We start from the raw sequence: 20,991 nt of genomic DNA, 5'->3' as shown, positions 1-20,991 counted from the left end.
AGCAGAGCGGAGCAGCTGGGACTGTGATGCGATGTAGGCTGCCAGTGTCACAGGCGGCATCCTAACCTGCTGAGCCACAACGCCAGTCCCTAACTATTTTGATACAGCATGGAAACATTTGATTTTGGGGCCTGCGCTGTGGCACAGTGGGTTTAAAGTGCCAGTATCCCATGTGGGCACCGGTTCAAGTCCTGGCTGCTCCTCTTCTGATTCAGCTCTCTGCTATGGCCTGGGAATGCAGTGGAAGATGGCCCAAGTCCTTGGGCCCCTGCACCCACATGGGAGACCTGGAAGAAGCTCCAGGTTCCTGGCTTCAGATCAGTGCCGCTCCGGCTGTTGTGGCTATCTGGGGAGTGAACCAGCGGATGGAAGGCCTCTTTCTCTGTCTCGACCTCTCTCTGTAACTCTTTCAAATAGATTAAATAAATCTTTAAAAAAAGGAAACTATTTGATTTCTACTGGTAGCAAAAATCAAAGGTACTATCGATAGCTTTGTGGTTTGTGCCCATGCTCACGATTTAAAGAACAGCTTTACTGAGGTATCACTCCCTGACGGAGAATAAACTATGATACATAAAGTACACAACTTGATGAGTTCTGAAGTATATAGGTAGGCAAGAAGCCGTTACTTCAATTAAGACACTAAATATCCTTCTCACCCTCCAGAAGTCTCTTCCTGCCTCTTGCAATCCATGCATCCCTCACTGCCCCTCCTATTGCCAGGCAACCACTGCAGGTTAGTTTGAAACTTCTAGGGTTTTACACAAATGGAATTTAAAAGTATATTCTTTTGTGTAATGATTTTGAGATCCATCATAGTGTATGAACTAAGAGTTCACTTCTATTTTATAGCTATAACTGTAATTTATAAAAGCAGGGAACTCCAGTTCTTAAAAACAAAGAATACACTTATTTAACTTAATTAAATTTGGGGTGAAGTGAGAAAATATAGAAAATTTTCACTTTGTGTGATTACACAAGGTCCTCTAGAAGTGAACAGAAAAGGACTAAGGAAGAGGAACGGCAACACCTTTGCATAAACTTAGAGGGTTTTTTGGTTTGCTTTATATTTTGTCGTGTGTTACCTTAGAAAGAATGTGTTTAACAAAGACTAATGAGCTAAGACGGAGTACTATTACCTGTCTCCTGACTTACTAGAGCACTCTTCTATAGTACTGACTGCATTAATAACAAATACAATTAATGGTACATTTTAACTGAGGGGGTGAATGAAGAAATCAGAAAGTACGCACATTATTTACTTTTCAAGATATCAAGGAAACAAGCATAACAATGTTTGGAAATTGAAAATTAAAAGCCCAATGTTATTCTTAATTTAGGGAGAAAAAAGGAAGCCAAAATATACAGGGTATAGTTTATGTTAACAAATTTCTACAGAAAGTGTTCATTTTTGTGTGCCCACATATGTGCCTGCAAACGCACAGAAAAAGGTCTGGAGGAGACACCAAGACGATATGCGTGGTACCTATCCATGCAGAAGGCACTGAGATTGGAGCTGGGCTGTCAATAAAGTAACTACCAGCTGAATGTGCTTATATAAATTTCAATTAAAATTAAGTAGAGCATTCACTTCCTTAGCCAGCAATCACGTGGCTGGTGGCCACTGTTCTGAACAAAGCAGATACAGAACTTTCCCACCGTGGTACAAAGTTCTGTCAGATAGAGCTGATCACAAAGTAGGAAGTTCAAGGTGATTTGTTTCACACACGTTAGAATTGTTAACATTTTTTTCAGGAAGAACAGATCTATAAACACTTTTTTTTTTTTTTACAATTTTTTCTTAAAAAAGATATATTTATTTGAAAATGAGATTATAGAGAGAAAGGGAGACAGAGAGAGGGAGAGAGCTATCTTCCATCGGCTGATTCACTCCCCAGATGGCTCCAACAGCTAAGGCTGTGCCAGGCCAAATGCAGGAGTCAAGAGCTTCTTCCAGATCTCCCCATGTAGGTGCAAGGGCCCGAGGACTTGGGCCATCTTCCCCTGCTTTTCCAGGTGTGTTAGCAGGGAGCTGGATCAGAAGTGGAGCAGCTGGGACTGGAACCGGCATGCATAAGGGAAGCCAGTGTCATAGGTGGTGACCTTAGCTACTAGGCCACAACAATATTTTCTTAAATGTAAGGACAGGACTAATGATCCAATGTAACATACTACAGGTGAAGAGTTCCTTCCCAGACAAATAACCTGCAGTGCTTCTAAGAAGACAGCTTAGCTTTCGCATTTGCTTTCCTGTTGTGCTTGTGAAAAGTCTACTGCGCTAAGTGCTGAATTACAGCATTCTAACTGGAAAAAGACTACATGAATTGCATCTGAAGAGGTAACTGTTCTCTGGACAAGAGTTTAATACTGCCAAAGGCTCAGGAGCAAAGGCACAGACTGTAAACACTGGCAGAATGAGCGAGTTCTGCCAGCTCCAGGCCTCGCTTTGCGAGTAGGCTCCTGGGTCCGTGATCTGGCAACCATGCATAATGCCTCTTCTACGGCAGTGCAGCAGTGCAGGGGCTGCCACAGTGAGAGGACAAGCTTGGATTTCACTGACTGAAAACAGTCAAGGAAAGAAAGCAGTGGAATTTCTGTGTAGATTTGTCACCAAAGTTAGCCAGGTTAGAGAAAATTCACCCCCCGTCTAATGTAGCAAAAGGCTCTAAATGACAGCGTGACGAGGAAACAAGAGCGGAGAAGCTCTCCCTGTCAGAGCAGGTCCCTGGAGCATTTTCTCTAGCTAAGTAGAGTCCAGCTCCTTCCAGGGCCAGCCGGGGGTTGGGGAGAGACTGCTTCTACTTTCGTTCATCATTCCTACACACCTCACAAGTCAAGCCCTGAAAACCTCCCCTTGTTCCTCACTTCCCCTTTCACTGCTTAGAGACATCAGTTCTGACAAACATTAGCTGCCAAAGCCCTGTGCTCAACTACAAACATTTTTCCTCCAGCCGTCATCTTACAGCCACCGCTAAGTCCTATGGTGTTGGTCCTAGAACTCTGGGCCCTGGCTGTGGCTATCATGGACCATTCTGGACAGCAGGCACATCTTCCAACAGACAACAGAATTAGAAGATATTGTGGCTGCGCCTGTCACTGAGAAGGGGGCAGGCATTTAAGGAAATCTTCCTCTGTGGAGGAGAGGCGGAGCTTGGTGGAGAGCTTCCAAATTTGAAACTGGTTATTATAAAAGACTGGTTAAGAGAAGGAAGTGGACTTTTTAAGTAAAAAATAAGTTTCATTTAATGATTCTGTACTCCTCTTGCCCTGAATTTAATTTCTAGACTGCCATCACCAAAAATTTACTAGCAACAGAAATAAAGAACCATTTCAAAAATTTTATTGGTGCCAGAAAGAGCCCAGAAAAGGGGGGGGAAAAAAGCAATCTTGTGTAACTGAAAACTCTTCTGAAATTTAATGCAGAGCTGCTTAAACAGTAACACCAGAGAAGCCATAGTCATTTAAAAATGTTCCAAAAAACCAAAATCCAGACTGCTGAACTACAAAATTCAGACTACAGCAAGCTGTATTAAAGTAAAACCACTCTTTTTTTTTTTTTTTTTTTGACAGGCAGAGTGGATAGTGAGAGAGAGAGATGCAGAGAGAAAGGTCTTCCTTTTGCCGTTGGTTCACCCTCCAATGGCCGCCGCTGCAGCCGGCGCACCGCGCTGATCCTGGCAGGAGCCAGGAGCCAGGTGCTTTTCCTGGTCTCCCATGGGGTGCAGGGCCCAAGCACCTGGGCCATCCTCCACTGCACTCCCTGGCCATAGCAGAGAGCTGGCCTGGAAGAGGGGCAACCGGGACAGAATCCGGCGCCCCAACCGGGACTAGAACCCGGTGTGCCGGCGCCGCAAGGTGGAGGATTAGCCTATTGAGCCACGGCGCCGGCTCAGTAAAACCACTCTTAAAAACAGCTATAAAACCCCATTATTTTAAATCATCTTGGCAACTAACAACCTGAGATTTCATGTCAAGCATTAATTCCCACCAAAATGAAGCTCATTCAAAGTCAGCATCATACACTCACCTGTAGAGGCTCACTGTGAGGATTGTGTATGTTTATTATAGGAGAGAAACTGCTATTCACAGGGACCCTGGCCCCAAGGAACGGCCTTAACCGATATGGATTTGGAACTCCAACACCAAATACCTGTTTCAAAGGGAAAAAAATGCGATACAAGATGTTTTTCTAAACATTTTTACAGTTAAGGCTCTGATCTAGGGAGACTGGTGAATCTAATGTAGACAAAAATAATACTAACAATCTCACCCTTAAAAAAAACACATATGTAGCTTCCATAGTAGATTTGGCTACATATTTGCTTTACTAGAAATAGGTGAATTTGGACTGATTTCTGTAATACGTTGGTGAGGATCAGAAGGACAGCTGTTACGTGATCCAGTGAGAAGTGATGATGGTTTTGAAGCAAGCAGTGGTAGGAAAAGGTAAGAAATACACACGTGAAAAATGTAGGAGGAAGACTTGGTAAAGGACTAGGTGTGGAGAAATAAAGACAGACAACAGCTGGTCATGGGGGCTCACTCTGAAAAACAACCTGATGGTGACCTGCAGGTCAGCTTGGCTGCAACCACCCAGGTCTGTTGGGAGATGCCTGTATAGGGCCACGACCTTCATTCTTGTGATAAAGTCTTACCATTTACTTCACAGGAGTATATTAAATGGGTCATTTACTCAGCAGTTCAGAATTACTGAACCAAGCATCAAAAATTTACTGAATGCCTACTAAACAGCCTTTGAAGATTTATTCACCCTAAGTAGAACATTGTTCCTTACCAAAACAGAATATTTGCTCTGACACTTATTTTTAAAATATTTGAAGTGCTCTGGGCAATGTAGTAGAAATATTCCAAATAAACACAAAGTAAGTTCTTAAAAGGCTGTCCTGTGATAAGCCAGAGACGATGCTTCTATTTTAGAAATAAATGAAAGTTTTAACTCTAGTTCTTACCTGGTAAGTAAATACCCCATGATTAGATGTGTTAATAAATAAAGTATTTTCTACATTCCCTACTACTCTTGCAAGGAAAACTACATCGAATGATGTATTTCCTCCTGGAAGAATTTTCTGGAAAAAAAAAAGCAATAAAGTTAAATTGGGCAACAAAAAATTAGATCATGTTGAACAAAATTAGACAGCTTAAATTGTCTATAGTAAATATATTAGAATCTTTTCCATAAACTAGCTTTTTTCCTTTAAACGTTTAACCTTCAAATTAGTCAAACTGCTGCAAAACAGAAAATGATGACAACGCTGTCTTCACAGTGAATGTCTACAGTTAAATATCTTCGTCCACTGGCAGTCTAAAGCCCTGTATCACAGATGGTTTCTTGGATTCTGGTCACTGAAGAATCCCTAGGTTAGAATGAAGCACCTAGTTATAGGCGATTCCACAATCAAATGCTCAAGGGGGAGCTGAGAGGAAGCTGAGCTTTCCATACAGATGTACTACTCTGACAACTGAACAGCAGCATCTATTATTCTAAATAAGCCCAGGACTCAACCTCTCAACTTCTATCACCCATCCACACAGGGCACAAAATGCTCCAGCAACTTAAGTCAGGGAAGGAGGCAGAGACAAAGTACGGGCCTCCGTTAACCCACGCAGACTGGGAATGTCACTGCAGTCAGGGAAATAAAATTTCATTACAACAAAACAAGAGGGCCTATTGCATGAAGTTGGAGAGACTAGCACTGTAGTTCTGACTGTAACAAAGCCTTAAAATGCATTTTATAATGTCTTAAGCCATCAGCCTCATTTTGCCTCTATGTATAGAACTCAAACACTACCCAAATTTTAGCTCAAAATGCATATCATTGAGATTCTGGTTTTATCCTAGGGTGAAGAAAGCTGGGAAGAGCTTTTCTCTTGCATTACCACCAACAAAAAGCAGTAAAATATTTAAAATCAGAACATTTCTTGAACCAAATAGAGACTGTTTATCAACTAGCCCAAAATCTAAGACAAGACCAATACTTCTAAGAGATGGAATGTGAGTACCGGCTCACTCTTAGCAGAGAATGGCAGTAAGATGTAGCTACCTTGCAAAAGAGGAAAAGAATAGAGCTAGAATTTTCACACATTGCTGAGGGTACAGTGTGGGTAAGCATGAGAGTACAGAACCCCTGGAGGCTATAGACATCAGGTGAAATTCACAGTGGAGCCAGAAATCAAAAGTAGATTTACACTTGGTAAATTCTCAAATAGTTTGAAATTAAACAGAACGCTTCTAAATAACCCACTGGTCATTTAAGTAGCCACAAAGAAAAATTACAAAATATTTTGAATCAACTGAAAATGAAAACACAGCATTTTAAAATTTGTGGGCAGCAGTTAAAACAATAATTGGAGGGAAATTCATAGCATGATATGTTTATTTTGAACTGAAAGCCTCAAATCAATAATCAATGTTTCTACTTTGATAAACTAGAAAAGGAGTAAATTAAATCCAAAATAAGCAAAGTAAGTGAAAGAATAATAAAGGCAAAAGGAAAAATTGATGAAATAGAATAAAATCAATAAAAACAAAAAAATCAGTAAAAACCAAAGCTCCCCTGTCAAAAAGATATGTAAAAGTGATAAAAACTTAAATAGAATGACTCTGAATAAAAAGGAAAAGAACAAAAATATAAGGAACCAAAATGGGGACATCATTATATACCCTGTTAGGAAAAGAGTTGCCCTCCTCAAACAGGGCACCATACATGTTAGGACAAGAGGCACAGACAAGAGAGGAGGCAGTGCACCAATCTACTGCCATATCAAATCTATTCAGAGAAACTAAATTTGTAGAGGTGAGTAACCAACTGCTGCCGTGCACACTGATGGAACACGTGGCAGCAGGCCCCAACCCCAGGGGCAGGGCCTTTTTATATTTTAGGAGGACTAGGGATGGGGGTGGGGTAAAGGGTAGCATGTGGAGGTGAATTCCTGGAACGGGCAGCACCTTGGGAAGCTGAAACAGAATGCAGGGGGGTCCAGTGTGAAGGCAACAGGGTGTGAGACCCAACTGAGATTCAAAGGCAAGGAATAAATCCCAGTGTTTATCTACCTTTTGGGCTGAGGGTTATGTCTTTGTTCCATCACACCTTTTATACATAAAAACAATGAAAAAGGAATATTATAAGGAACTCCATGTCTACAAATTTAAAAACTAGAAGAAATGGGCACATTCTCTGACAATCTGACACAACCTTCCAAAGCTCACTCTAAATCAAAGAGATACCCAGAACAGTTCTCCACCTGATTGTCCCCCACTTGCCTTCTATTTTTATAAACACAGACTCTTTTAAAATACAAGTTACTGTTTCCTTCCTTTGCTCAATCGTCTTTGTTGCCTTCCTATTTTAATCAGGATAAAGGTCAAGTCCCTGCCATAGCTGTAAGAAGGCTCTTCACAACCTGCTCCACTCCCTGCCCTTGCTTACTGTGACCTGGTGCAGTCCTCTTGGCATACCAGGTCTCCCTCCATTTCAGAGCCTGCACACTGCCCGTTCCTCTGCTCTGCAATGTTCTTCGCTATATACTACTTTCTTCCAGAATCCTCTTACCTCACCCCCTCCAAGTGTTTGCTCAAACATCTTCTGCATGAAGCCTACCCTGGCCACCCTATTTAAAAAGGGACCACACCTTCCAGTGCACCCCTAATCCTGTATCTTTCTTCTCAGCTCCTATCTTCTTCTCAATCTCCCAAGTTGTATCCATGATGCCTCCCTCCCCTCTCCTGCTGATGTCACCCAATGCCCCCAGAGGTCAAATATCATGAGTAAAGGATCTGTGTCATTCACTGACGAATCCAGAGCACCTGGCACTTGGCAGGAACTCAATAAATATTTGTCAAGTAATTCCTTATTTCCACATAGGTGGCGGAAGTTCTTTTTACAAAAAAAACTAGAAAAGTATTTATTTTCCTTATTAATATAATGAAAATATATGAAGAAAAAACAGTTAATACCCTCAAACTCCTCCTTTCTTACCATTCTCAAGTTTATCTGGTTAACCTGATGTATTTATTTGTACCTTACTCTGGCTCTTATTAATAAACCCCAAAATATACTGATTTTTTGCTTTTTATAAAAATGTCATTCTATTCTACTGTACAATGTATTTTCTTACATATTAAAACATCATGTATATTATTCTAGATCAACAGATACAGATCTATTTCACTAACTATCTGCCTAATACCTTAAACCCCTGCTGTGTCACATTTTGCTCAATCTCCACTAACACGTGTGCACATCAGAGTTTAAGCTGAAACAGAATAACTAATGTCCAGGTTTCCATAATTAATTAAAATAATCATTAATATTTAGTAATTACCTTCAATCTATGGTAAGAGATTACTTGTTTTATTAAGCCTTCTAAAATAAGTGGACTAAAACATTTCAATGTTAGCCATAGATGGAAACAAAGTTTACCTTAATTTTCAGTTTATCTAGAAATTTATTTAATTAAAGCCTCCAATCAGGGAAAATATAATTTTTGTTTCCTTACCATGTGTATAAGGTACCCTATTTCCAGAATTCAAGCAATCAAAAATTGACTATTTTAGAATATTAAAAATCTGTGGGGGGCCAGTGTTATGGCACAATGGGTTAATGGGATGCTTAGGACTCCAGCATCCCATTTCAGAGTGCCAGTTCCAGTCCTGGCTGCCTGCTTCTGATGCAGCTCCCTGGTAGTGTGCCTGGGAAAGCAGTGCAAGATGGCCTGATTGCTTGGGCACCTGCCACCCATGTGGGAGAGCCAGATGGAGTTCCAGGCTCCTGACTTTGGCCTGGCCAGCCCCAACTATTGGGGTCACTTAGGAAGTGAACCACCACATGAAAGATCTTTTTCTCTCTCTACCTTTCCCTGTGTACCTCTGCCTTTCAAGTAAATAAATCTTAAAAAATAAAACTGTATTCTGATGAAAAGCATATATTACATACTAGATGGTCAATACACTGCATAGCTATGGCAGACAAATAGGTCTAAATTATAGTCTTAATATTTTATTTATAATTAGATAATTAGAAGAAACTGTATACAGAAGAACAGTCACACAACCACATTTCCTGTGTCTCCTCTTATCATTTCTATTATTGATTTTCAAGTGATCTTAAAACCAACACCTTAACAAGAGGAGTATTTGTTTGCTAAACTATGATTATGTATCACCTAGCCTTTTAAGTAATTGTTGTATTCTGTATTTCCTACCAGTAAATCTAGATATGAAAGCCTTTAATGATCAAAAACTGTGTGCTGACTAGGAAGCTGAGGATGACAAAGGCAATCAGAGTTAGAATCGACAGGTAGAAAGGTTCTTCCTCCTCTTCATTTTCCCCCAGTGTCTCTCACTGTAGACATAAAACTGTAGTAGAGGGGAAATGAGGTTATTTCTTTCCCTAAGAATTAATTCTCTTTCCCCCTCTAATTATTGAGCTTCTGGAATCAATGTCTCATTGTAAGAAAAAAAAAAAGATGAAAAGCAAGAAGAAGGAAAAAAGGTAAGAGAAGATTGCAAAAATTTTGGCTATCTCCTTGGATGCTAAGTCTATGTAATATTAATGTAGGTTTTTGATAGATGTAATTATTTTTATTGCCTAATTCCATTTCCTGAGAGTGGAAAACAGATTGGCTTTTAACTTATTCTTTGGTTATTTACATGTTTATCTTTGGAAGAATTTTCAGAAAAACTCTCCTTGCATAGGTTCCTGTTTAAAAACAGGTCCTGAGTGAGTCTAGTTTCAGAAATGTCAATGGGTGGTCTTTGGCTCCTGTTGTTTGGTCCAGACTGTCTTTCTAAAACTAAACTTATTTTCCATGTGTCAAAATTGGAAGACACATAAAAAAATCTTACTTAGGAGTTTTCTTGAAAACTGTGCGGAATTACCCATGGGCTCACACTCCCACACACAACCACCGGCTGGCTGAGTGCTGACTGACAGCTTGGGTCTGGCTACTCCACATCTCACTGGGCTTGCTACCCTCGTTTACACTGTTTATCTGGCCCAACAAAAAATTTACGTTTGTAACTCTTGGTCTACTGGAAAAAAGTGGAAATCTTGGCCTCTAACCCAACTGAAAAGCTGGAGTGTCCAGAAATAACAAAACTTTGAATTAATAAAAGTAACAAGTTAAAAATAAAATGTGTAGTGCAGGTGTGAGCTATTTTTGAACTGGTTCCATTTTTACTTCACCATTTTGTCCTCTCACCCAACACGTCTGCACAGTGATGGAAAGTTGTGTGGCTGTCTGTACGCAAATGTATCTCGTACAGTTACTCCCCGTAGCTAAAGTAATATGATACAGATCACTGGGTAGCCAGTACACCTCCTGGCCCCTGTCACCAACTACATGACCATGGCAAACACCTCTGGGGCTCTGCTCTCCCTGTACATATGGGTTTTCCTTCGGAATTCTGTTATTTGGACCATTAGCACATTCATAAAAATTGTGAAAATATATTTTATGTAACAACAACTCCAGGAAATCTTATTTTAAGACATATTTTTAAAAAGGGATTTTCCTATGAATACTACCTCGTTAAACATTTTAATACCAATAAGAAACTTATCAATTCTTTCTTTATAAAATATTTTAAAAAGCCAAAATATTGTCAACTTTTAAAAGCTAGAAATAGCTAAGAGCAACATACGATGAAAGAGGATTTTAGAAAGCAGAAATGTAAAAACCTGGGGCTGGCACTATGGAATAGCAGGTAAAGCTGCCACCTGCAGTGCTGGCATCCCATATGGGCACGGGTTCTAGTCCTGACTGCTCCACTCTCTATCCAGCTCTCGGCTATGGCCTGGGAAAGTAGTAGAAGATGGCCCAAAACCTTGGGCCCCTGCACCTCCATGGGGGACCAGGAGGAGACTCTTAGCTTCGGATTAGCACAGCTCGGGCCATAGTGGCCATCTGGGGAGTAAATCAATGGATGGAAAACCTCTCTCCCTACCTCTGCCTTTCAAGTTAAATAAATAAATCATTAAAAAAAAAGAAATGTAAAAATCTTAAGTAACAGATATAAAATTAATACAGTAACAAGTATCCTGTTTTAAAAAAATGACCTTCTTTTTATTTAGTAATACTCTTTCAAAGGATTCAGTAAGAATCCTGGGAAGATGAAATTTGATTCTAGTCATTTACTTCTTTAGACACTTGATATTTTGTTAATTATTTCAGAAACCTATAAATTAAAGCTTACTGCACTCTCTTAAATTCAAAATTTACTCAAGATGTAATTATTTTGGTCAGAAAAAAGTTATTTTTAAATAACAAGTTCACATATGGCCTACTATAAATTCTAATTAAAATTTTAGAAGACACTTGTGGTAGGCAGAACCCTAAATGACCCCCAAGAGCTCAGGCTCTAGGTTCTGAGACTGGGCCTGTGAGGAGGCTGCATATGTGCAGTCATTCACACCGTAGTGTAGAAGGGATTCTGCAGGTGTGACTGGGGTCACCAGTCTGATATCTTGAGCTGATCAAAAGGGAGACTCTCCAGAGGGTCCTGATCCAAGGACAACGCTTCCTGGAGAAGCAGAGTTGTCTCCACTGGCGGCAGAAGAGGGAGCCAGAGAGAGAGGAAGCACAAAGGGAAACCCTGCACCGCTGCTGGCCCGCAGATGAGCAGGGATGAGGAGGCTGCCTTAAAGAGCCAGGAGAGGGCGGAGAGAGCCGCACCAACAGCCAGGAATGAAACGCACCGACTTCAGCACTGCCTAATTCTGCCAGCAACTTGAACAAATTTGGAAGTGGATTTTCCCCCAGGGCCTCCAGACACGGACTCAGCCCAGACAACATCTTAATGTCAGCGAACAGCTCACTGGCCTCAAGACCCAGGGAGCTGTGTGCTGATAAGCAGGTATCGGCTTGAGCCGCCAAGTTTGTGGTAATTTATTATGCAGCAACAGAAAACTCACACAGTGCTGAGGAATTATCTAGTAGTAAGAGGGAAAAGAAAACCAACTGAATATATGAACGCAGTATTTTTCAGAGTGCTTTCTCACAGCTGACTTGTTGTTTCATGTTGAGGAAAAACATCAGGTGTTTAAGGGTAGAAGTAAAATTCCTGGGAAATGGGATAAACTGAAGTCCAGGAGCAGATATGAAATGTTCAAGTCAGATTATAATCAAAGCAAAATAAATTATCCTAAAAATGAGACATTTCAATCACAAACTCAGGAGAAATTTTTCAGTAGAGAAACTTACCCTATTTTGAAAAAATGATGCATGAAAATGTGATGTTGTAGCAGATATGGATACTAAAGTGATAGTTTCTTCAGAACTAGGATTATGCAAATAGACTTTTTCCATTTTTGGCATTCCAACTGGCCTATAAAAATAAAAAGGAAATTGTCACAACTATTTCAAAGATAATTCTAGTTGTTAAAGTAATTTCTAGTTCAAAAATTAAATATCAAAATTAGCCCAATTCTTATCAAAATATATTAAATGGATTTATATTCAAAATTAGACATTACATTTAGTTATCGAGCAAATGTGTATTGGGTGTCAGTTCTATATTACACAGTGTGCCCAGTTCTGAGCCCTAAGGAAGTCTCAGCCCCATGAAGCTCACAGTCGCGTGAGGCAGCAGGCAGAACACAGTGGAGGGCTGCTCTCCTCTCTGCAGCCACCCCGTCAGCCTGCTCACCGTCAATCCCGTTCTCTTCTCCAGTTCTAGTGACGTATACTCTTCAATTTAGGAACAGAAACAGACAGGCTAGGTCGTGTGAAGAGATCGCAGGAACTTTTACAGGCGAGGATTCTGAGGCACCAGAAACTTTATTAACATGCCCAACGATATCCTTGGGCCTGGGCTTTGAATCTAAGCCATCTGGGTCTTGTCCATCCTCTAACCCCCAGTACTAAACTGTCTCCTCTCAAAGGAGCTATATAAAACATACACTCCATGCTCTGAAATCCTGAGATTTGCTTTAATGTCCCCCCTGGCACCTGGGTTACAGTCTGCCTTAAAAGTCAAACTGTGGGGGCCAGTGGGTAAAGCTGCCTCTGGTAGTGCCGGCATCCCATATGGGTGCTGGTTTGAATCTCAGCTGCTCCACTTCTGAACCAGCTCTCTGCTGTGGCCTGGGAAAGCAGTAGAAGATGGCCCAAGTCCTTGGCCCCCTGCACCCGCATGGAAGACTCAGAGGAAACTCCTGGCTTTGGATCAGTGCAGCTTTGGCCATAGTGGCCACTTGGGGAGTGAACCATCAGATGGAAGACCCCTCTCTCTCTCTCTCTCGACTTCTGCCTCTCTGTAAGCCTTTCAAATAAATAAATAAATCTTTTTTAAAAAAGAAACAGTCAAACTGTATTACATCATCTACTTAGTACTGCAGGCTTCCTAACTTCTACAGCATCAGCGAATTCTCCATAAAAGTTACATCTTTTTGGGGGTGTTTTCTCATCATTTATCTGGAACTGGTCTTATTTCTCCAACAAGATTATCAGCATCTTGAGGATAAAGGCTACATTACACAAGATTATTTCAAAAAGTTCATGGAAAACTAAACTGAAAGGTAAATTTATTTTGGTATGAAAAAATTTTGAAGTCCATGCACATGAAGTTGTCTAAAAGTTCACAAAAAAACATGTATTATGTAATAACTAGGCACTGATTTCAATTTTTGTACCAAAATAAACCTTTCATTTCATTTTCCATTAATTTTAAAACATTTTTACTTAAAAATACTTTAAAATTTATTTGAGAGGCAGAGAGAGAGAGATCTAGAGAGCTCTCATCTGCTGATTTACTCTACCTATAATAGTCTATGTCGGAGCAAGGAATGCAACTCAAGTCTCTGCTGAATGGCAGGAACCTGTTTAATAGAGCCCCTCCCCTGCCTCGCATGGTCTGCCTTAGCAGAAAGCCGGAGTCAAGAGCCACAGCCTGGGTTCTCTTAACCGGCCTCTGAACCCCGCAATCAAACGCCCACGCCTCCAGGAACTTTCTGAAGTATTCCCCCACTTACGGTGAACTCCTCACACTACCTAGGCACAGTACCAGCGTGTGGGGAGAGAATGCACATGCTCGCCTGCTCACTTTCTCTGCCTGCTGTCTCGTCCTCTCACTGGTTATTGAAGTACTCCTAATCTGACATCACCAATCTAAACAAGTAACTGTTTTCATCAATGCAAACAACCTTCCACTTAAGTCAGGCTGGTTCCAGGTGAAGACTCCCACGCCTTTGCCAACTGTTTGCCCTGTTTTCTCCCAATCCTCTACACCAATCCAAATTCTCTTTTTCTAATTCAAACATAACTTTTTTTTCTTTTTTTTTTTTTGTAAGTCTCAAATCATTAGGTCTTTCATTGCATTATTAAAATACTCAGGTTCTTGTTTCTGTTGCTTAACAATTTTTAGATCTTACTCATCAGCTTGATCAGACATAGATACCACCCAAAAATTTTCTGGTTCCTTGTTTTTAACTGTTGTTGCCTGCTGGATCAAAGCAGCTGAATTTGAAACAAGTTCAACAGTCCTCAAGGACTATTTCACCTTTCCAGGTTTGAGATAGCAAACAAGCAACACCCATCTTCATACAAACCCTTTGGATATAATTTTCATCCAAGAAATGTTGGATTTCAACAAGAGATCCATTTTCCTGAATAACGGGAAGTGAGCATCCACAGACCTCATCTTGTAATAGAAGTCCCGTGTAACCCCCCTTAATCATATTCTGTACATGACTGCAGAGTGAAAACAGCTGCCAGTTCCTTCCTATTTCCCCACCATTTGTTAACCCAGCCTCTTTTTTTCCCTTCCAAGGAGGCCGAGTTCTACACTGATGTGACTAAAGTCCCTCCACAGGGTTCCTCTGGGCCCCTTCACAATAACTGTCTGCCTCTTCAGACCGAGGCTAACATTTTCTGGAATGTCAACAGTCTGATTCTTTTTTCTTTTCTTTTTTTTATTTGACAGGTAGAGTTATAGACAGAGTGAGAGAGTGAGAGAGTGAGAGAGTGAGAGAGTGAGAGAGAGAGGGAAAGGTCTTCCTTCTGTTGGTTCACTCCCCAAATGGCCGCTACGGCCAGCACTGTGCCAATCCGAAGCCAGGAGCCAGGTGCTTCCTCCTGGTATCCCATGCAGGTGCAGGAGCCCAAGCACCTGGGCCATCCTCCACAGAGTGCAGGACTTTAAGAGGAGCAACCAGGACTAGAACCCGGCACCCATAAGGGATGCCGGTGCTGCAAGTGGAGGATTAACCAAGTGAGCCACGGCACCTGCCCAACAGTCTGATTTCTGAGAACAGTCTTCATCCTCGCAGAAGATGGGGCAAAGAGAGAACGTCTCCCACATAACTTTTTCTTAAGGTCCTCTCTTCATGCAGCCATTCGGGTCCATGTTTTTTGAAATTGTATATGTTTTGTAATTCAAGTTCAAGGTTTGTGCATAGACTTCAAATTCTAGGCAGTTGAGGGGCCGGTGCTGTAACGTAGTAGGCTAAGGCTTTGCCTACAGTACCAGCATCCGTTATGGGCGCTGGTGTCCTGGCTGCATCTCTTCTGATCCAGCTCTCTGCTGTGGCCTGGGTAAGCACTGGAAGATGGCCCAAGTCCTTGGGCCCCTTCACCCACGTGGGAGACCCAAAGAAGCTCCTGGCTTCTGGCTTTGGATTGGTCCAACTCTAGCTGTTGTGGCCACTTGGAGAGTGAACCAGCAGATGGAAGACCTTTTTCTCTCTAACTATGCCTCTCAAATAAACAAAATCTTAAAAAAAAAAAAATTCTAAGCAGTTGAAAATGCAGAGTTCAAGTGTCCACCAAACTTTTGTCTTTTAAGAAGTTTTATGCCCCTATCTTTTCTTCAATTCAGTCACTTGGGAAGGCTGAGAAAATAGTGAACAGCTGATGATTCTCGTAGTTTAAGAAAATGAATCAAGGCTTTACACGCTGGCTCTTCTGCTTTCCTCTTCCACCTCTGCCCCCGCCCCCCACCAACAATGCTGGAAAAAGTCAGAGTCAGAGGGAGCTACTGACTCAGGGAGTAACTAAAAAATGGTGAGAAACCCATTGGGGAAATGAAGACTGCGCTGAGCTGGTGGGTTTGGGGAAGTGAGGGGTGAAAGGCAGCTTGAGCTGACAAAGAGGGACTGAGGTAGAGGAAGGCTTCCCAATTCTATTCTTCTCCACTTCCTTCCATGTTCGCCTCGAGACCGCCAGAGCCTGCGCTTTCAGCCAAGAACAGCAGAAAAACCTGCAGGGTACGGAGCCGAGGGCCATCTGCTCTGAGGCGTGCTCTCCTCCAGCTGCTCCCTCTGGCCCTCCAAAGTCCTGGGTCAGTGCGCTGCTGAGGGAGACACCACTGTCCAACAGCGCCTCACTCCGTGGCATACAGCCCAGCTACCGTGAGAGTCACAATCATTCTGTGGTTTGACAGACAGATGGGGGGGGGGGGGTGAAAAAGGTGAAACCAGGTTTAGGTGCTGAGACAGCAACAGAGGCAGACCCCAAGCAGGTTTGAGAGGACACACTTGGGGCCAAGGAACAGGAAGCTGAGTGTCTTCAGAACTCCTCAAACAACAAGTACCCAACCTACGAATCCTTGTTGCCTCTGGTGGAGACTCTCTCTGGAGCTAGAGTCCTTAACCACCAGGCTCAGTGATCCCAGGTGGGAACACAGGACCCTGACACAACTGCTGTGTGACACAACACACTTACGTTGGTGTAAGTCCAGCCAGGGCCTCAAACTGTGGCCACAACGCTACAGGGAGAAGCTGTGTAAATTTAATGTAGAAGATAAAGTTTTCTTCCTTAAGCTTTATAGACATATGGGTAGAACAGCAGTACACAGAAATGAAAACATCCTCACTAATTATGTGCTCTCTTAAAAAATGTTCTTTTACAGTTCAAAGAGATTGTAGGCTAACTGGCAATCAGTCATTTTCCTGTGAATTCATTCTTGATGTTTTGCCTACTTGATCTTAGCGCAATCGATCTCAGCTCAGATGAAAAAGGCAGGCCTGGAGATGGTCAAATGTTTCCTTTGGGGTAAGGAGAAAAGCAGGAAGATTGTAAGAGCCGGGATTGTCAGGTCTGACTTGCAAAGCTGCTGAGGCTGGCCTTGCTGTTTCTTCTGGAGATCAAAGAGCAAAGGTCTTGGGCCACCCCTTCTAGAGCAAGGGTCATCCACTGTGCTGTTCAAAGACAGCTGGCGTAATGTGGACAGAGGGAAGGTGTCTGCGGGCTGGGTGTGTCTGCTCAGAGTAGGCATCCTCTAGCTCAGGGCAGTCCACACCCCTGGAAGCTCACAGTCCCATTAAAAACAGCACGCCCTGGCCCCTCCTCCCCTCCCCTGGTGACAGGAGCACAGAACATGGAAAGCATGTGTCTGCTTATAAACACACAGTGTATTCATTCGGGTTGCTGGCAAAATTCAGACTGCTCTCAGTCTCTTGCCATTTCCAAAGCCAGCACAAAGAAACTTCCTTGCATGAAATACTTATTGCGCTTCAAAGCTCCAGCATTTCTGTTTTGACTGCTATTGCCAGACTCAAAAGATTCGCGGGTTAGATCTGGTCCACCCAGATAATCTCCCTATCTGAAAGGTCACCTATATTGGGACCTTAATTTCAAGTTCAAAATCCTTTTCAGCAACATCTAGATTAGATTAAGTGAGAGATGTGTGTAGGCGCAGTGGAGGCCAGGAATTATTCCTATCATAAGTAGTCCGTGTGACTGTTTGGCTGGACAGGTAAAATTTAAAAATAAAACAAAGATTTCTAAATGCCAGCCAGTGCTGGTTGCTGGTCCTGTTTGTTTCCATTATCGGCTGCTCCAAAGACAGAAGGAGGGCCAAAGGGGACAGTGTGAAGTATTTTTAGATAAAGCAAGTTGAAGCAAGGGAACAGCTGTTCTCTGCTGCTGCAGCAGAACTACTGACTGCCCATATTTTAGAGCAGTCTGAGGCCCACAAGAATTAGGAAGAAGCAGCTATGAACTAGAGACCAGCTTGGAAAGCAAACTGCAATTCTGCGGTCAATGGCAAGTTTCCTATCTCACAGAAAGATGACACTGCAATGCTGGGAAACAGCTGAAGAGATGGCTTAGCAACTGCCCTGAGACAAACCTTATGAATGACAGTGACACAGCACTCTGTTAAACTCAGCTTTTGGCAGGAAGCTGGGCCAAATCAATAGGCAGTACTTTGTACCACTCAAATACCACAAAATCCTACCATCCCCTCAAACACATTTTAGACCACAGGCTGAGCTGAGGTGTTGGTGGAAAAACTGCTCGCAGAATAGAAACGGAAAAGCTAAGTGGCCTCCTTTTAAAAAAGGAGGGCCTACCTAATTTTCTCTGAATACCAAAATGCCATTAGGGAGAAATGCCTTCATAAACTGAATTTACTCTGAGAATAAAGACTTCCACTTTTAGTGACAGTCCATTTTCTAAGTCAGTAAGTAGCCATTTTACACTTTAAATATGAAACTAAGATTTTATACACTTAGTAATTATACAAATGAAAGAATTCAGTAAACCAACTTTCCACCCAAAGCATCTTTTATAGTCTGCAATATATGTTTGAAAAAAGTTGTCATGGAGACTGAAAAGCAATTAACTGCATTGCATGGGCATAAATCAGTGAGGGTGGCGAGAGGGAGGGAGGGGAGGTGGGAAGGCCCAGATTTCCCCAGTGAGCTGTTACAGAGAAGGAAAAAGGAGGGGATAAGAGAGGAGAGGAGGAAAGAGGGGAGGGAGACCAAGGCAGCAAGAGAGAATAAAGGTAGAATTAAAGAATAAGCTTCAACAAAAAGGATAAAAACAAAGACAACTCTTTTTGAAGGAAGTTAATCTGATCAGTTGACTGTGAAGTAAGTTCTAGAGGATAGTGTGGATGATTATAGTGGTGAGAGGGTCAAGAAAGGATAGAGGGACATCCTAGTTGCATCCTTACTAAAAGGCCCTGCAAGAGGACACCATGAGTGGGAATGAATCTAATTCTGGTTTTCCTATTTGACCACTGAGAGCTCTCAAGCCCCACTGATGCCCCCTCACCTGAAGAAGTCAACAACAAAAGCCTTCCCCTGCCCTGGTGGGAGTGCCTGTTTCAACCCTTAATCACACTAAAAGCCGAGCCAGTCTCTTTTTTCTGCTCTCTGGAGCCATTTTTCAGACCTACTTGGAGGCCTGCCAAGGCCTCTCTAGATAGCTTCATTACGTGGGCACAGATGGCCCCTGACTTTCAATGGTTTGACTCATGCCAATGTGAAAGCGATATGCATTCAGCAGAAACCATATTTCCAATGTTGAATTTGGATTTTTTCCCAGGCTAGCAGTATGTGGTACAATTCTCTCCCGTGATGCTGGGCAGCGGCTGTTCCCAGTCAGCCCCACAATCCCAATGACAAACAACATACTCCAGAGAGCTCTCTGTTGCCAGCGTTCTTTGGCTAAGGTACTCTTATTTAATAAGTTATGTGACACTCAATACTTTAGACTAAAATGGGCTTTGTGTTACATGATTTTGCCCAACTCCAGGCTAACATTAAGTGTTCTGAGCATGTTTAAGGTAGGCTAGGTTAAGATAGGATGTTTGGTGGGTGAGGTGCACTACATGCATTCCTGACACTTAACTTACAACGGATTGATAAGAATGTAATCCCATTATAAATTGAGAAATATCTGTGTAATAAACCTTTCATACCCTCTTGGTGTGCGTGCATGTCTGACATCATGTCTTGATATCCAAACAAAACTCTGGTGGAGATCCAGCCCACCTCCATAAGCAGGAAGCAGAGAAGGCGGTGTCTACCTCAGCAAAGCGAACTGGGTAAGGCTTGGTGTGCACAGGAGTGCTACACTCTACAGTATTTGTCACAAAGGATTCAACAGGCCAAGGAGATTATTATGGACTCCAACTGGAGTAGCTGCCCACCATGATTTCTCTTTTTCCAAATGAAAGCTAGGTAAATGCAAGGATGGCACCTGGAAGAAACACCCACGCCAGCCACCTCCTTTTCTGCCTGATGAGGAAGACCCCTGTCTGCTCGAGACTTTGCAAGCCGTAGATGAAGCAGCTAGTGTTTCCGATGGAGAGGTGCCACGGAGCACAAGTCTGTGGAGCAGCCAGTGGATTTCTTCCCATCGCTGTAGGGTGAACCCACCGGCACTGAGGGACAGAATATGCCAGCAGAGCAAGGCAGGGGGGACAACAGACGCAGAGAGGAGTTCTGATGCTGTCAGGTGATATGGACCCTGTAGTCTGCACATGTCAACTGCACCTCTGACCTTCTTTGCAAATATGTGGTCCTCAGTAATCCTTCTAATATATTCCCACTTTTTCCTTAGCTAGCTTCAGTTAGATTTCTATCACAATCATCAAGTACAGGTAATGACCAAAACAGGAATTGGAAGTAGTTTGTAATTACTATTGATTTTCTTATAGTATCAGTAGTGGTAGTTATGCAGAATGTCCTTATGTACAGAAATGTATGTCTAAGAATTAGGAATGAAACGTCATGATGATTGCTGCTTTCAAATGATTCAAAAAAAATATGAAGTAAATATGGCAAAAATGTAACAATTACTGAATTTATGTTGAGTATATCATTCTTTCTACTTTTGTCTATGTATGAAATTATCAAAAATTCTTATCAGAAAAGGAGACTCTTAGGAGCTTAGAAATATAATAATTTCAGGAAATGGTACACAGCTTTGCACAGTTGTGCTAGGCCTAACAGGAAGGTAAAGAACTGATCTGAAAATTTTTAAAATTGGAGAGGCAGAGAGACATCCACAGAGACAGAGATAGAAAATGAGAGAGCTGCTGTATACTGCTTCTCTTCCCAGTTACAGCTGGGGTTGCGCTAGGCTGAAGCAGAAAGCCAGGAACTCAATCCAGGTCTCCCTCATGGATGGCAGGAATCCAACTATCTGAATATCACCTGCTGCCTCCCAGGGTGCACATTAGCAGGAAGCTAGAACTAGGAGCAGAGCCATAACTCAAACCCAGGCACTCTCCCAGCA

The 20,991-nt window shown here is 42.2% G+C and overlaps 1 protein-coding gene across 3 annotated transcripts in view; it reads right to left on the bottom strand.

The window, feature by feature from the left end:
• Positions 1-20,991, bottom strand: part of TMEM131 (transmembrane protein 131) — a 169,090-nt gene that overhangs the window by 68,060 nt on the left and 80,039 nt on the right. For all 3 annotated transcript variants that reach the window (XM_017339810.3, XM_002710001.5, XM_051835664.2), the window contains exons 5-7: positions 12,223-12,346; positions 4,971-5,087; positions 4,028-4,150 (exon numbers count right to left, since the gene is read on the bottom strand). In XM_017339810.3, the coding sequence (XP_017195299.2) occupies positions 4,028-4,150; positions 4,971-5,087; positions 12,223-12,346 (364 nt within the window). The remainder of the gene's footprint in view (positions 1-4,027; positions 4,151-4,970; positions 5,088-12,222; positions 12,347-20,991) is intronic.

Source organism: Oryctolagus cuniculus, chromosome 2 (assembly GCF_964237555.1).
Source record: "Oryctolagus cuniculus chromosome 2, mOryCun1.1, whole genome shotgun sequence".
Lineage (NCBI taxonomy): Eukaryota > Metazoa > Chordata > Mammalia > Lagomorpha > Leporidae > Oryctolagus > Oryctolagus cuniculus.
The sequence above is the reverse complement of the archived record's forward strand: the minus strand, read 5'-3'. Positions and strand labels throughout refer to the sequence as shown.